At 42.0% G+C, this 17,946-nt stretch overlaps 1 protein-coding gene across 8 annotated transcripts in view; it reads left to right on the forward strand.

Annotated features, from left to right (window-relative positions):
* Positions 1-221: 221 nt before the first annotated feature.
* Positions 222-17,946, forward strand: part of KMT2C (lysine methyltransferase 2C) — a 193,429-nt gene continuing 175,704 nt past the window's right edge. For 7 of the 8 annotated variants that reach the window (XM_042044206.1, XM_042044207.1, XM_042044214.1 and 4 more), the window contains exon 1: positions 420-595. In XM_042044206.1, the coding sequence (XP_041900140.1) occupies positions 420-595 (176 nt within the window). Of the gene's footprint in view, positions 308-418; positions 596-17,946 lie in introns of those variants that run through there. The other variant, XM_042044205.1, reaches the window with a different exon arrangement.

The raw sequence follows: 17,946 nt of genomic DNA on the forward strand, positions 1-17,946 counted from the left end.
GCCGCAGCCGGGCAGCGCAGCAGCCGGAGCCGCCGCCAGCGCCCGGGGCCTCTGAGCGGGGGCGCCCAGCGGCGGGACCAGCCGCGTCTCTCTCGCTCGCTCTCTTCACCTCCCCCAGCCCCGACAGACCCCGCCGAGCCCGGGGAGGGTGTTATTGTGTGTGAGACCCTTCCTTCCTTCCTCTGCGCTTTCTCTTCGCCCCCCCTCCCCTCCTCCTCCTGCTCTCCCCATGCTGCTCCCCCTGCTACCTGTGCTGGTCGGCGGCGGCTGAGGCCAGCGATGCGAGGCGGAGGTGGAGGAGGCGGAGGTGAGGAGGAGAGGAACCGCGGGAGCAGGAGGAGCATCGGGATCCCCATCACCATCCTCATCTTCATCCTCATCATCATCATCCATGTGTCTCTCTCGTCCTGCTGACTAGGATGTCAACGGAGGACAAGAGTCTGGTGGTGGCGGTGGTGGAGCCGCCTCAGCAGCAGCAGCAGCCCCCCGAGCCTGGAGCTCCCCCCCCAGCAGCAGCAGCAGCAGCCACAGACAAAAGACCTAGGGGCCGGCCTCGCAAAGATGGCGCTTCCCCTTTCCAGAGAGCCAGAAAGAAGTAAGTTCAGCGTTTGTGTGTGCGAGGCAGAGAGGGGCCGGGGCAGGCGGCCAGGCGCAGGCAGAGCTGTCAGTGGAGACTCGCTGCTCGTCGCCCCCTCCCTCTGCCTAATGCCATTTTGAGAAGGGCCCTTCTTTCTTCTTCTCCTCTCCCCTTTGCACTTTCCCCTCCTCCTCCTCCTTTTTCACCTTTGTCTTCCTCCGCCTGCTCTCCCTTTTCTACTTTTCTTTCACCATCCCTATTCCTTTCTTCTCCTTCTTCGGAGTTTCTCTGTAGCTCTTCCCCCTTCACCCTCTTCTTCCTTTTTCCCTTGCCTTTGCACCTTCCCCCTTCTCCTTTTTGGGTCCGTTCCCTTCCAGGACGCTCGGCTGCCTTCAGCGTCGCCTGGGTACTCCCTGTGCGTTGACGGTAGTTCCTCGTCGCTTTCCCTTGTTATGCCCCCACCCCCCCTCCTCTTTTTGGGAAGGAAAACACGGTTCTCGGCGGGTGGCGGGGAGGACACCCCCGCACCCCCCGCGCACACGCAGAGTTGAGGCAGGAGTTTCTCGGCGGCGCGGGGGGAGCTGTCAGCGGCCGCCGCACGGAGGGACGCGCCGGCGGGACGGTGCCGAAGCACAACAAACACACGGAGGGAGGGGGCGGAGGATGGTGGGGGGAGCCCGTTCCCAGGCGCTGGCAGCTTTCCCTTCGCCGCAGCCTCTCCCCGCCGGGGGCGCGGGCGCTCGGCCGCCCCAGCGCCGCCCCCCCGCCCCGTCGGGCCGCTCCTGAGAGGCCGCCCCGCTCCCCGCAGCCCCGGGCGGGGACCCCGCCGGGCCGGGCAGCGCTGCCCGCGGAGGGAGCTGTGGGTGCCTGGGGTGCGGGGCCGGGCTGTGCTCGGCAGGCCCCGGCGGCCGCTTCCCGGGAAGCGCCGCTGCCGCGCTGGCTGCGCTCCCCGCGGGTTATTTTTGAGTAGGATGGAGCTTGCCATGGCATAGCTGATGGCAGCGGTAATAGGGCAAAGCTGGGCGGCACGTTTGGAGAAGGAGCGTCAGGAGGTGACCGAAACAGCTCCTGCGCTGTGGGGTCTGTCCGAGTCGCGGGGTTCAGAGGTTGTTCCCTTTGTTTTGGGGGACGCGCTCAGTTTGACATTGCCGTGTTGGTCCTGGCGAGGTCCCGGCGCTTCCCTAAACGCCCACCCCAAACCTCGCTGCCAATTTCCGTGCCGGAATCATTTCGGTTGGAAAAGACCTTTAAGGTCAAGCTCGACCATAAGGTCACAGTGGAAGTCCACAACATGACAAGGGATTCTGCTGGGCTGGACCTAAATACAAGCAAAGGCTTTGCATCTTCCAGATGCGTTTGTTTTTACAAATATGTAAGTATCCCAGGACAGAATTATCATTAGTTTGGGATACATGAATTTTTTTGTTGTTGTTGCCATTGAGGAAAGTTTACCTGCAAAGATTTTCATGCCACCTCTGGTTTTGGGGAAACTATTGTTTACAGCTCTCTCTTTTCATTATCTTACGTATTTACCTGATAGAAATTTTAATATAGCGGTTGTTGAAAGTAGTTGGCAAACACGTACACGCGGTGAAGTGCTTGGGTTCATCTCCTTTGTGCTTAGTTTTACATACTTTGGTTTTATTTCTACTTACAGAATCCAAACCTTCCATGGGAAACCTTTGAATGTCTTTATTTTTAAGGAATTTTTTTCTGAAGAAAAATGCAAATGCAACTGAAATGTATCAGTCTGCACAAAAAACCTAAATAGTGTTATGTGTGAAAATTGACATACCTTGTTAGGCCGGTTTGAGGTTGTGTATGCACTCTTGAGGAAAAGTGTGTGTTAAGGAAGTAATTCCTTGCCTTCACTTAGGTTTTTGGTGTCATGGGATTGTTGTTGGCTAGGTTTAGGAGGAAATAAAATATTCCTGTAAAAATATGAACTTAGGTTGACATGACTGTGTTTGTGTAAAAGTGGGAAGTTAAATTAGCTGAGATAAAAATTAAAATGAGTCAATACTCTTTTTGTTCACACTCTGATTGTTCCTGGCTGGTGTGGTGCTCAGTGTCCTGCTGCATCTTTGTGGAAATCCTGTACTTTTGGTAAAGGCATTATGACATAAGTCATAAATGCGTCCGAAACCAAGATTTTATAAAAAAATAGTTATTTTCTAACTTGCGTAGTATAGATATAGGTTGGTGGTTTGTAGTTGCATCCATTTTGGGAAGAAAACTGTTTTATTTTGTAAGTTTTCCTATTTAAAAAATACTGATTACACCTAACCTAGCAAATACAGAATAAGACAACTAAAACTATTTTCTATTTTTTCCTTAAGAGTGCTTGGTCCTGTCTTCCTTTTCACTTCTGTGCTTTCCAGTTGGATTAATGTGCCTCATGTAAACCAGATAAAAGAGCATATGTCAGACCATTTTCTGTACTGTAATCACATGTCTAAATCACTATTAGCCAGTCAAATTATTCAACTGCTTTATCCCATTGTAGGAAATGTTCCATTGAATGTTCAGTCTAAGTGCAGTCTAAGTAATGATAAAACGAAGAGCCCTGCATTAAACTGGGAAAACCAGAACAGAATAATTCCTCAGCTATGGATGCCTCCATTAAACAGCAGTGCCATATTGGAGGGTGCTCTAGGTTGGTACTTTACCTTCTTTGAAGGCCATGTTTTTAAGCAAATTTGATGAGTTTAAGCAGACAGATGGAAAACTGCCTTGAATCTGCTTCTGTGAGATGCCAGGGATTCTCAACTCTTCCCAGAAGTAGGCTTATGTTAAGGGAGCAGAGGGTTCTTCAGCAGGAAAGTGCTTGCCCACATCTCATTCTGCATTTTACCTGGTTATCAGTAAAAATTCCAGTGGTGCTGTGGACACAGATAAGTACAGGTAACAGTGGAGGCTTCCTGTAGGTGAAGAACTGGGAATCAGTGTCATCAGTACCTGAAGAGAGGTACAGATGGTAGAATGTGGTGCTAGAATGGCCTTTATCATTGTTTGAAGGATGTTGCTTCATGGCAGCACTGTCAGGAAAGTTAAGGTGAACAGTTCATTTTTATTATTTGTATTGTAGTTGTGCCTAGAGGCCAGGGCACCATTATACTACATGCAGTACAAATGCATAAGCAAAGGTTGCTCCTGCACAAACAATTTCTTAATTTAAATGTAAAGATAAGACAGCATGTAAATGTAAGAAGTGTATTGGGAAAGCACAAGGGAGCTGTGAGAATGCTGTGAGCAAAAGGACATGCAGAAGTTCAAGTACCCTGGCTGCCTCAGCACTGGGCAGCGATTCACAGGCATCCGACTCGGAGCATGTAGTTAAAGCAGAGTAGCGTTGTCACCCTGAGGATTTTCACAGGTAGCTGGTTTCCTTCCTGAACTGCCAGGCCAACACTCCTATTTTCTTCCTTACATTTTGACAAGGGTGTATCTGTTTAGAGTAGCAATTCGAATTTAAGAGGTGGAGCAAGAAAAGGCCATGCAGAGCCTTGAAATTAAGAGCAAGTAGGTTGTTCATGCTATGGTGCATCAGGAAGAATGCACAGAACTGTAATCCAAGCAGTGAACAAGCAAAATACTTTATAGTGTCCCCTTTCTGTCTTCAAAGGTAGACCGATTGAATTTATGAAAGTTGAAAAAAGATGATAAAGTTGCATTAGTGAAGCTAGGACATGATGGAGAAGAAAGAAGCTTTCCAGATGCATGGTTAAAAGCAATCTTGCTGGTATTGTGGAGGAAAAATGGAAATAATTAGGTGCCATCTCACTGTATGGCCAGAAATCTTGGGAACTTAACTCTCGCTTGGTTATACCTTAAGTTCCAGGGTAAGGACCTGAAGAATAGGAATGTGGTCAAAAAGAAGTTTTAGAGGAAGAGTTTTAACTATATTGTCATTGTATGAACAGCTGGTTACTCATGAAAATGTATCACAATAGTATTGTACAGGTGAAGTAAACATTTTTGTAATCAATTTTAAGTACTAGAGCTTTCTTAGTCTTTGCAGGTTATAAGCAGTACAAACAGATGCAGCTTCTTAGCAAAATTTAGTAGCAAAACTTTCATGGATTGTGACCCTTTCATGGATTGTGACCATGATTGTAGATCAGTGTCTGAGCTCTCTAGTGAGCTCAGACAAAGAAAACCTTATTTTCAGCATCCATCAGATCTTGATGTATGTTACAAGTTATTTTTGCAAATGTGTGTAGTTTAAAGCAGCATATGATAATGATTTCAGAATTGTGGAAAACGTTTTGTATTTTTATTTTTAATTACCTGTGTTTTAATTTCCATAGTAGTTTTTTATTACTTTGTCCAGTGTAAGCTGCAGTAGGTTTTCAAAGGCCATTGATTTCACACATGCAGATAGTTTTGAGGACCCTTAAGCATAGTATTTTTTGCCAGAAAATGATTATTGGAGAATTTTTATCGTGACTTTAGTTGCATTTGCATTAAGGTAGGCCAATATTTAAAGATACCTACTTTCATTTTAAAAGAACTTTAATGTGTTGGATGAAGCTTTATAGCTCAGCTGTGTTTCTTTAGTTCATCACACACCTTCTGTGTGATAACTTGTGTCTTTACTTGCCTGCCCTTTTCTCAATTCAGAATTTAACATTTGCAAATGTAAGATGTATGTTGTGTTGTAGAATAAAAATGTTCCTAAATTCATGATCGCAGTTAGGGAAGGTCATCACTACCTGGCAAGACTGAGGTCGTTTGATGGATGAGCTTTGTACAACTACTGCACAGAAAAGGGTTAAGGTATTAAAACAAACACTGGCCTGTACAAGCCACGTGTATCAAACTGTTTGGCCAAAAGCCAGAAGGCACATAGTGGAACACAGAGTGAGGAGGAGATGAGGTGTGAGGATTGAAGTTGGCTCTTTGCAGAACAGGGCTGAGCTTTGTGCCATTTTCTTCGGCAGCTCATGTTGTGTGACTTCTCCACTATATTTGCATTACCAAGCAATTCCCCAACTGCTTTATGTATTTTTTGCATAGGAGCCTGGATCACAGTGCTCAGGAGGTGAATGATATCTGTAGTAATCTTAAGATTTTCAGTTCTTGATAAGTACTTGTGTAATGGATTGGGTTTATCGAGTTGTTTTGCCACAATGCTGTTAAAATATGGATTCACGTGGTGTCCTAACTTGTGTCTATGGGTGAGTGAAGTTAAGCTTAATGCTGGAAATAGATGCACAGTTTCCCCAATTTGAAACAGACTGCACTTGCTGTGAAGGGCTCTTTGAGACTTTTTTTTGACATTTCAGTTGTTAGTTTCTTTAAGTTTGTATTTAATGATCCACTGAACTTCTGTAGCACTTGTCATGAGGGGACCTCCAAGAGCTGTCACAGTATCGTGACAGATGAAGTATGATGGCAGTCTGTGAAATCTCAGCAGATTGGTCACAAGGTGTGTCTTGCCCAGTCTCTTGGTTGCTAGTCTGAGCCATCTACACACCAGACATCTCTTTATCCTGTATGCAATGACACAGGAGACTTTTCCCAGCTTAAAACAATAAAACAGTTCCATTTTCTTGGCTTTGCTTGTGGATTTTTTTTTTTCTTGTTAGCATGTTCAACTCCTACTAACTTCTTGTCATTGTTCTTTCAAAAGATAAGTAATTGGAAATGGACATTTCTATTCTTTGTCATCATTTCAGCTGAGAGATGGTTTTCCAAGGCAGTTGGCTTGCTGAGAATAGGTGAACTCTGCCTTTCTCAGGCTGGAGTTGTTTTCAAACTCCTTGCAGCACAGCAGTATTGGAGGGGTAGCAGGGTTGTCTATTACTATGGAAAACAGAATTTCCTGATCCACCACTAATGATTGATCCCTTATGTTATTACACACTAATGCTATGAAATTAACTTTTTGAGAAATGCTGTCACAGGTACACTAAAATGTTGTTAATTGCTAAATAATAAAGTGACTGACAAATTCAGGAAATATTGAAAGCTTTTCTCCTTTCAATATTTAATATATTTGATCACCAGGTCATGCAATCTGCATGTTCATATAGTTTGCGTAAATACAGAGAAGCAAGATTCTACTACAGCAAGTTTTTTTTGCTAGTAACTTGTATTGAATTCTGCATTTTTTTTGGTTTGGTTTGGTTTTTTTTTCACTGGAAGGATGGCACTAGACTTTGCTGTTCATGCCATTCCTCTGTTAGTCAAAATAAGTTTGGGCGCTTGTTTCAAGAACTACGCCAAGTTCTTCTAACAGCATTGGTGCTTTTGAAAGTGAGTAAGGTGAAGCAGGAAAGCCCTTAAAACCTCGAATATATATTACTTAAAGAAACACAGGCAGTGAGTGTATGGAGTGCATCAGGTGGTTATTTTCCCCAAACACCATAAATCTTAAGCTGGTGCTGGCAGCGAGAAGGAGCAGCAGCCCTGCCCTCCCTCTGCTACCAGCTGTTTGTTCTCTCCCCTGTGCTGACCCAGGCACTTGGTGAGCTGCACTGGGAAACTGAGCTGGGGTAGAACTAACCTGGCAAAGAAACGTGTTTGTGATAGCACGAAGGAGGCCAGAGCAAGGGCCAGGCGGGGAGGGAGGCAGAGCTGTGGCTCTTGGCAGCACCACCAGCCTGAAGCGCTGTCTGCAAAGGTACAGCCTTGGCTCTCTGAAATTTGAGGGGCTTTGGTTTTCAGGCTGACTCCTTTGAGTTTTCCAATACAGGAGTAAATTCAGGAGATTGTGATTTTTACAGCCTATGGCCACATAATGCTGGTTCATTGTTTGTTTAAAAAGAAATAATGATGTCGAGAGGGTTCTTCAGAGCTTATAGATAGAGGAGTTGTTCTCATCTTCCTTGCCTCAGACATCGGGATTGATTAAATAAGGAAATTCAGTTCTCACTTTGATCCTGGGAATCATTCTTAAATTGAGTATTTAAAGTACCCTCAGATAACAATGCAAGTAAATGTTTTATGTTAACAATAGTTTCTGGTATTGTGGAAGCTCTTTCCTATAAGTATATCAATATATAGGTAATATAATAAAATCACATGAGATCTTGCTTCTTTCAGAATATTTTTGCCTTTCACATTTTTTTGGGAAGTATTTTTACTAAGTCACACATGTACCCAATCCTACTGCCAGCCATTCCAATATAAATTTATAATTACTAATTTTCAGTGCTGTATTTATCAACATTCTAATTGCTTTTCTTGAAGAAACTGCTGGAAGCACTATCAAACTAGGATGCTTCGGCCCAGACTTTTGGCATTGGGTAGGGGGACGGGAAAAAAAAGAAGTCTTTTTCTTTTCTACTGCCTTATTACTGAAAATAAAGTCTTGCCAAAACTAGTTTTAATTAGGCTCTCAGGAAAAAAAAATCAGCTTTAGGAAAATTTAACAGTTTTTTTACTTTGCCTATTATGTATTTATATTTCTTGGAGCATGTGCAGTTGAGTCACTTGTATGGCACGATAAGATAAAAGGGATTTTTGGTAGTGAAGATGTGGTCCAAATGTGCAGTCTCTGCCACTAAACATTTACTGACATCTGAGGTGACTGTGAGTACTGTCTGGAAGCCTTAGCTAATACAGAATGACTTCTGGAACATCCCAGTGTTCCTGGAACCAGGATGTTCCAATAATGGTGTCGTCCCCTCCTGTCTTTGTCTGGCAGTGAGGACTGTCTGCAGTGTTCTTAGGGCTCAACAGAACAGGATAGGATGGCTCCGTATTGTTATTAATAAAGAGAGGACTAATTCTCTCTTAAAATTTGGGAGATTTATTAGTAAGCCGTTTCATAAACCCAGAGTGAATTATTCAGAGTTCTTTTTCTTGAAGTGTGGAGTTCAGAAGCACAATGAAATTCTTTTAAATGAAAGGAATATTTAGTTTTCCTGAAATCACCAGAGATAAATGGAACTGTATGGTCAAAAAAGACTTCAGGGTGATCTTGCTCATCCTTCTGTGTGTCGTGTATCTGTTCCATTTCTGACAAATGTTTCTCTGACTTGTTTTTGCAGTATTTAGTGAATGCAATTCTCCTGTATCTCTAGGCAATTGGTTTCAGTAACTAATTTTGTACCTTATAAAATAAATACTCTTTACTGCTGATTAAGCCAGTTTTGTCTTGTATTACTCACAACTAAGATTCCACAGCTGAAATGGAGAACAATTTTTATACAAAACTTTTATTTATTAGGTGATTGTTTCCTTTGTTCTGCACGGAACCAGATTAACCTCTATAGCAACGTAATATTGATTTAATTGATTTATTCTTCAAAAGATTGCTAGTCTTTATTAAGTTTCACTTGGTTGATATGAGCCACTTTTCAATTTATCAGAAGGATTTTTGTTAAGATGTCATCTTTAAAAATATTTGTAGCCCCTTGCCTCAGCCATGTGTTGGATGTAGGGCACTTTCACCAGGACTGTATTAGGGAAGATGGTTGCTCATAGTTTAGAGATTACTTCTTTCCCTTCCTTAAGCATTGTGTGAAATTCTTCCAGTCCTGCTAACTCGAATTTCTCTGATTATTTAGTCTAGTAACAAAATCAGTTTTTAGTATTGGCTACAATAAATCTGTTTTATGAAGGCTGAAATACAGAAAATGGCATTTGAGTCTGTTTTGTTATCCATTTGTTCTTTCTAAACACTGTTTGTACAGACTTTTGTGTTTTTCTTCTTACTTCTAAAATATTTCTGAAACTTTGTTTGCCTTTTATACTGCACAGTGGTAATACTGCATGCTGTGCTTTTATCTCTTCTGATTTTTATCCCTGACAGTTTATGCTGTTCCTTTATATTCATTAAAATGCCCTTGTTTCCATTCCTAATATGATTCTTTCTAGTTTCAGGCCCTTATTACTGGCTGCTTTTGATGTAGCCAGTATTGTTCATGTACGTTTCCTATCTCTCCCCTGCTTTGGAATACTTTGCCATTGTGCATATTCCAGTACAATAACTGCCAGTCCTTCTTTAAATTTCAGTCTCAAGAGATTCTAGCAACAAGTTCAAAGAGTTGGTTGAAATTTGCTTTTCTTATTTCAGTTAATTGAAGATAAAAATTTGCTCTCCTCTCTCTACTGCTCTCGCTTTCCCCCTTCCTTGGCACAGCGAGTGCTTCTCGTTACCACTTCCAGCCAAATCACTGTACACATTGAGATGTTTAAAATGGAGCCTGCCCTAATAGAGTGAAGTGTGAAGTAACTGCTCTTCTGGCACCCTCAACTTTGTGAAACAGTTGTCCTCAGCGTTTTCACAAACATGTTGGGCTGTTTGTTCTGATATTTTGGTTTTCTATTAGACGTATGGATGATGAAGGCCTCCTCTTACCCTCTAAGATACGTGCTCTGAAAGCTTCTGTTAGCTGATTCCAAAGACTCATCAGCTTCGTTAGATTTTTCTCTCCTAGCCTTCTCAGTTCCTTATTCCCTAGTTCCCATTCTCTGTTCCTTATGTGTTTGTTTCTACTCCAGCTTTTTTCCTTCTCTTGTTTTTTTTCCCTTCCTTGTAATAAAAGCAAGTGACTATTTTTTTCTAACCATGGCCCACTGGACTGCATGAGACTAGAACTTAGAAACAGAACAAATGCTTTTCATTGTGAGGAAAAGCTTGTAAAAGGGAATTTTGAAATAAAAATAAAAAGAGCTGATCATTTCAGTTTCCTTAAATTTTACCATTTCCAAGTGGGGCTCATTTGTGGCTGTGCTTGTGTTTTGTATGGATGAGGGCATGGCTGTAGCCAGCAGTAGTGTTCTGGCATTCAGCTTCTTGTCCGTGGTTGTGAAAACCCAGCAGGGAATGTTTGGAGTTGCTGGACACTGTTGTCCCCAGTGTTGTCCCTACTGCCAGATGGTTCCAGTGGTTGCTCATACAGTTCTGACCACTCTGCCAAACAGTTCTCAAGGCTGGCCCAAGGTTTTGTGTGGTCCACATGCTGTTCCCAGCATAGTTTGCATGTGGCTGCTTTGTGGGGGAGTTTGGGAATTAGATAGCATGGATGGAGGCTGTCCGGTGCTCGTTGGCCTCAAGGCCAGCATCACCAACTACATTGAATGTGCTGGTACGGCTAGAACTGGTGGTTTTGTTGTGTGTTTGGTTTTCTTTTAAGGAGGAATTCAATCAAACTGATGGAATTCTCATCAGTTTCACTTCCAGCCTCCTGGGCAAACAGTGTGCCACAGTTAATGTTCTCTAACGTACAGGGATGTAAGTTTAGGAGGAATAGCTCACAGCAGAAATGGGATGTACAAGCCATGAGGCTCTGGGAAATGCTGGCTTTCAGTGCTACTTCAGGCTTCTGACACACAATGTTTCCTGGTTCATGTTTTGAGTAATTAACCTTGCATCAGGCATCTTGGTAGAGAGTCATACAAAGCAAAAGTGCAAAACACATTCAGCAGGAATTCTAATTTATATTTCTACCTGTGTCTTCCAGAAATGCTTTAGGAGACAACTGGGCCCAAAAATGGGAGGGTAACTCAAAAAATAAATGGTCTGTAAGCAAAATTATTTAAAGAAATAATTTCTGAGTTCTTTCATGCAGCACTAAGGGCTGGCTCTTGTCTGGCTATGCTGTTCTCTCTTTCTTTAATGGAATGGGAGAGTGTTCTTTGTCTTGTGGTGTGCTGTGAACAGCTTGGAAATACATTAATTTCAAATGTATTAGTTGGTAAAGAATAAATATAAAAGCTTGTTAAACTCACATTTCATGTGCTCTTTATGTGATCTTCTCAGACAAGGATACATTGGTAGAGCAGAACAGAGAAAGCACTGTTGGTTGTGAACCTACTTTATGGACAAGCAGAAAATCTAGATCTCAAGGCTTGTTAACCAGATGCTGTCAGTGGGGGTTTTAAATTACTGATAATGTAAATAAATATTTATTTAAGAATATTTTTGGTTTACTTTTTTTTTTTAAATTCATGTGTCTCTTCATTTTACTTGCTTTGATTGTCTTGATAGACAAAAAATAACCTATTTTTACATTGTTAACTTGGCCATATTATTTTAAAGGCTTTTTATACCAATGAGAGTTTCTTGTCTATACTTAGTTAACATGCTCACATTTAGAAAAAGTGAAGTTATAATTGTCTTGGACATGTTTAAACTTGTTGAGTTGAAGCTTGGGCTTTCAGCTATTCTGCATCTTCTCAGATGCACTGTTTGCCTCGTGTGGCTAGAATTTGGAAAAGTACTGTGATAGATGTTTGTTAGCTGGCTTTTATCTAAAGACTATAAATGTTATTTGGTCAAGTTGTTGAGTTTTTCTGGGGTTTTTTTCTCTTTTATTTTTCTTTTTTTTCCTTTTTGTCCCCTAGTAGGTAGCCTGAACTGAACCTGGGGAATTTACATCTGCATGGATGTGACCACGTCATGTGGTGTGGGAGCATATTCCGTAACAGCTATTAGTAATGGGCCTTGGGGACAGGGCAGAGGCTGAATTCTAGCTCCTGTAGTCATGCCACCTAGGTTTCTTTTTTTTAGGAGCACTGTAATGGTCTCGTTTCTGTCTAAATTGTTTTCTTTCGAAACTTTAAAGGACTAATTACATTTATTTTACTATTCTAAAGGAGCTTACAAATGAAAGGAAGAAGTGTCTTTAAATTCTGCCAAGGTCTTTATGCTTAGAAGAATGAAGTAGTTATCTCTGAAATGCAATTCAGATAGACTGGGGTCTGAGCAGGGGCAGTCTAATAGGAAATACTAAACAAAGGTGTTTAGGTATGATTTAGGCTATCCGAATATCACCGTTATGCCCTGATCTTTGTTGTCCGTATTTGGCATAAGTTATTTCAAATAGGGTCCCCCCATAAGATTTCAGCACTGTGTGTAATTACACAGCTATGTAAACAACAAATTGAACTTCAAAATATTTGTAAACCATTTTGGGAACCGATTCTGACCTGCTTTGATTAGGAGGTTGGACTGGCTGACCTTTGAGGTCTTTTTCAACCTGAGTAACTGTGTGATCCTATTCCATGAGCATCCCTTCTGATGGTGATGTCCATATGTTGTGCCCATTGCTTTTACACAGTGAATGATGTGTAACTACTTTTATTTCCTAGATGGTGTTTTCCTGTATTGTTTATGGAAGGGAAATAGTTTACTCAATCTCTTTGTTTCATTGTCTGTGTTTCTTACTTCCTTTGTGACCTTATACTTGCTTTATCTGTTAATCTGTGTGATTCCACATACACTAAATAAATTATTGCTTCCTTACCCCATTGGGATTGTTTTTTTCAGAAATGGTGTCACCTGGCATTCCAGATTTGCTTTTTAAAAAGTACATTTAAAAGTTTATCTGCTAGAAAAGGGTAGGGCTATTTTGATTACTTTAAAGCAAATATGTCAGAATTTGTATTCTCATTGGATTTCAAAACTGTTGAAAACAGTTTTGTCCTGCTTGTGCTAGCAGTTAACAATGCATGTCACTAGCAATGAGTCATTTTCTGATGGCCTGGGAGTGTTTAGGTATTTCTGTTTTCTGCCTCTTCTCTTCTTGCATCTTCTTTTGAACTTGTGGTCTTTTCATCTGTATTGGTTTTTATTCCTCTCTGTATTTATTTGCTCATCTCTTTTTTTTTTTTTTGTCATAAAGAAAATTTTCATCAGGAACTCTAGTGACAGGGCAAGAGGGAATGGCTTCAAACTGACAGAAGGCAGATTTTTATTAGATATTAGAAACAAATTCTTTACTGAGAGGGCGGTGAGGCAATGGAACAGTTTGCCCAGAAAAGCTGTGGCTTCCCCACCCCTGGAAGTGTTCCTGGCCAGGCTGGACGGGACTTGGAGCAGCCTGGTCTAGTGGAAGGTGTCCCTGCCCATGGCAGGGAGGTTGGAAGCGGGTGATTAAGGTCCCTCCAGCCCAAACCATTCTGTGGTTCTAAGGGGTACTACATGATCATTGCAGTTCTGTGACAGAGTTTACCCCTAGCAGCACTCAGCAGCAGTGTAAAACAGACACGGGTCACGAGACTCTGTCTCCCATGCATTGTTTCTGTAAGAAAGCACCACGTGCTGGACTGCTTCAATGCCAGGTGAATTAGTGAAGGAGTGAGTGAGGAAACCTGATTTCCAGCGGTAATGCAAGGTTCAAAGACCTTTATTTTTTCTTTCAAATATTTTGGTCTTGAAATACTTTTTAACCTGATCCAGCCCATGCCTCTCCACTGGTATCACCACTTGCCATGCAGCACTGGACACTGATGACACCTTGTGAGCTCAAGCTCCCTTGTGAGTTCTGTGCTGATGCTCTGCAGGTAGACATCAGCCATAAAGGAAAAAGGGGACACTCCAGCTTGTAAAGGGCTTCTGCCTCAAATTGACACCCATCAGTCAGTCAAGCGTAATGGTAGGCTTTGCACTGGAGTGACCCATTCTGCCATCTCTGCCAAAGGGATGGTAGCCTTTGGCTGAAGCATGGAAAGATGTCAGGGACAAAAAAAATGCCTTGAGCCTTTTCAGTTATATTTGCCAAACCTTGCCAGTCAAAACCATGAGAAGAGACAGAATGTGATGCTTTCTTTATAGGAAGCTATAGGAAGCTATTTCAATTACCTGACTTATGTTGCTGTTCCAATTCTGTTTCTAAAAGCAAGCTTGCTAGATATGACATCTTAGATGTAACGGCTTTAAATCAAATTTATCACAGTATGTTAATGTGGGTATGCAGTTAATACACAGAATATGTTTCTTGGCTGTGTTACATGCTGCCAACCTGTCTTTGGGTCTAGATATGATCTGGTTCATGCTCACAAGAATAGAGAGCAGGAGAGAGGAAATAGACTGTTTGGAACCGGTTTGGAACCTTTTTTTTTTTTTTTTACTTTTTTTACTTTTAGAAATGGAGTCTATCTCTAGAGAATGTTGTAGTACAGGTTAGAAACTAAGAACTTCCAAACCCCTTCAAATGCAGTAAAAAAAGAAGTCAGTCGTCCTCTGTTTTGTCCTTTGGCATGGAAATTGGAATTTACAGAGAAATTATTCACAGAAGAGGGTGGTTTGAGTTGCTATGTAGCATGGAAGCATAAAGGGATGCTAGAAGGTAAAATGCTTTTACATTTCAGTGGAATTGCCAGGCTAAGGAGAAATATTTGCATTTCCTTTTGTGCTTGTTGTCCTTTTGTAGCTCAGTACCTAGTGCTTAATCTCAAGTTGTTACAACTGTAATATTTTTAGAAACCCATAGAATATTTTGGAAATAGCAGGTCGGCAGGAGTTAAGGAAAATGTTAAAGAAAGACAAATATATTTTTGAGTTTCTTAATATATCCATCTTTGTACATTTTAAAATCTGTGAAGTAACAAATCAGATGTATGGCCTAGTTAGAGTAACCAAGTAATACTTCTGTTGAGAAGCCCATGTCTCTTACTTGTATATGTGTTCCATCTGAAATTTTGATAGGAATCTATTGGAATTGGTGACTTGCCTATTTCTGAATTTCTCGTGGTTGCTGTGAAGAAACATTCTCCCAAAGTTAGGAATTGTAAATAGGGCCTATCACAAACAGATAGGGCGTGCTTTGCTCAGTGTGTCTTGATTAACTCAAGAGTGGCATCCTTGAGTTAATCAATTTGAGCTTGGAAGAAAACAGTCCACCATATGTATAGACATAAGTTTTTATCTTAATCATTAAATCACTTCTGTTGCTTATTAAAAAAAAAAACAAAGTCTGAGGAGAGACGACTGGTCCCATTTTACCCATGTACATTTTCTTGGCAGAAGCATTGGCATTAAACACTTCCTGCCTTGCCATTGTGGTGCCACACGTTTGTGGAGATGTGTGAATGGGGGCAGGGACCTGCTGCAGACACAATTGCTTTGCCGTTTCTCAGTGTCCAGCCCCGCTGCTTCTTGCTGGGCTGCCCTGTAGCAGGTTTGGTCTGTGTGTCTGGTTCACAATCCAAAGTTCAGCTGAATGGGAACAGTTCCGAGGCTGGGAAGAAGAGGTGTGGGGTGGGATTAGCTTCAACTGGAACTACTGCTGAACATATAACCCCACTGAATGCAATTTATGGGCAGTTTGTGTGGAGAAATAGTAATCAGTCAACATGACTGGTGTTGGACCACATCTGACTGTGCTGTAGTAAAATTACACTTTCTCCTTCCTAAGATTTTTATGGCAATTAATGTGCTTTTACAGTAGAAGAACTAAATCTCACCCTTTGATGTGAGAGAAAATGCATCCCCATGTTCAAAGCTCTGGGGAAGAACAAGGCCAGCTAATATGGCTTCATACCTGTTAGCGTGGATCTTGGGTCACATGAACAGCAGGGAAAAGAACTGAGAGTAATTTATTATTATTGTTTTAACCAGCTGTTATTAAATTACGGCTTGTTTGTGCTAGCGTACTTAAACTTCTCAGGTGATCCATTACCTGCTAGGTGAAACTTAAAGTTTTTAACATGTGAAAATACCTGCAGGTTTAAAGGTACAGCAGCACAAACAACCCTGTGAATTGGAGTGTCAGTCATGCTGCAGGGGTATCACCTGGGATGGTACCACACCAGGGTTGTAGTGGGAGCTCATCAAAACAGGCAGTTATGGGATGGATGACACACAGGAAACTTGGTGCTCCAGCCTTGGTTTGACCTGACTGACTCTAAACACTCATTTAATGCAGTTTGGAAAACATACAGCTTTGTCTGCTGTTTGGTTGAAGAGGAGCTTACTTTAGTCTATCTCAGAATAATTGGAGAATGTTTAAACTCAGCAGAGATGGGTGTCCAACAGGGGCTTGTCCTGGCTGAACCTGAAGGACTTTGAGTGTGAAAGGGAATAGGCAAAGTGATTAATGTCTCAGTAGGGGCTTTGCAATTCACCACTTGTTGGCTGGACCAAGGCAACCAACGCTTACTGCAAAATAAACCCCTGACATTCGCCATCTCAGCTAAGGTTTAGAATAACATATTAACCTTCTCATTGCAGCAGACTGAGTGTACTAATACGTGTGGTTAGAGATGTGCTGATAAGCCAGAGCTTGATAGCTCCTTGTAGCCAAATATATTTATGTGTCCATACCTGCACTAACATGGCACAATGGCTCTTATACAATAGTTACTTGTTTCAGAGTAAACACCTGGAGATTTTTTCATGTGAGTGCTTTCTTTTTAGAATTTTATCTTCATCTCTGCAGAATGGGTTTGATAAAACCTTTCCTGTAGGCTGGGCACCTAGAATATGTTACCCGTTGAAAATGGAAGGAGAGGTAGCATTGGTCCACTCCTTCTACCTGAGTAGATCCTGCTCTGTGAATCACTGTGGAAATTTGGGGGTTTTTTGTTCAGTCTTAGAGGTGAAATGGTATCTTTGAGTTCCTAGGTGCATTTATTGAGAATTTCTCAAATCAGTTCTCATAAGGCAATACTGAACTTACTTGTCCACAACAGATGGTGCCTGAGATTAACTATGTCCAGCTGCAGCTTGGTGTGACAGAAGAGAATTTTATAAGAAAAATATTAATATGAGTGAGAAAATAGAGGTAATGCATGGTCTTACTTGTTTGGCAGACAAGTCAGATTATTGTTGTCAACGTGTCAACCTGTGTCTTGCAGATGTCTGATACTTAAACAAATTTAAAGAAAACTTGAGATTGACAGAAGCAAAGCATTACCCAACAGCTGCTTTGGGGTTTTTGCGTGAAGGAAAGTTGAAGGTAGTTGTGTTACCACTCAAATTGGCAGGACCCATTGGTTTGCAAGTATCTATCAATACAAGTGAAGAGACACTTGCGTAATGTTTTCTTGATTTGTTTTCTCTCTGTAGGAGAATAAAATTGGCAGGGAGCATTTGGGAGGATTAGGAAAGAGCCATTTGTAGATGGACAACATTTGTCAAGCTTTGCTTTCTTAGCTTGTCCCTTCCAGATTGTTTTGTGTAAGTGTAGAGCAGCCTGGAAAATGGGGGGGTGGGGGGGAGAGAGGAAAAAAAAAAAAGTAAAACATAAAACACTAACTAAAACCACAAAACTAAACACCAAGAAGTTTCACCTCAAGAAGTTTCACCTCAACATGAGGAAGAACTTCTTTACATTGAGGGTGGCAGAGCACTGGAACAGGATGCCCAGGGAGGTCATGGAGTCTCCCCTCGCTGGAGACATTCCAAACCCACCTGGACGCGTTCCTGTGTCACCTGCTCCAGGTACCTTGCCTTGGCCGGGGGTTGAAATAGATGATCTCCAACGCAAACAGTTCTGTGATTCTGCGGAAAAAGGAGGAAAAAAAAAAAAAAGCAAAAAGCTATCCCCGAAGTCCCACGTTCATCTTTCACGGGTGAAACCCTGGTTTTCCCAGAGCAGCCCCAGCAGCCGAGGAGGGGCCGCCAGGAAAGCGGCTGGCGTCTATGGAAACGTAACTTTTGGTTACGCCGCTTTGTTAAATGGAAAAGT

Source organism: Corvus kubaryi, unplaced genomic scaffold, assembly GCF_017639235.1.
Source record: "Corvus kubaryi isolate FWS band 111438036 unplaced genomic scaffold, C.kubaryi_AGA036_p1.0 37398, whole genome shotgun sequence".
NCBI lineage: Eukaryota > Metazoa > Chordata > Aves > Passeriformes > Corvidae > Corvus > Corvus kubaryi.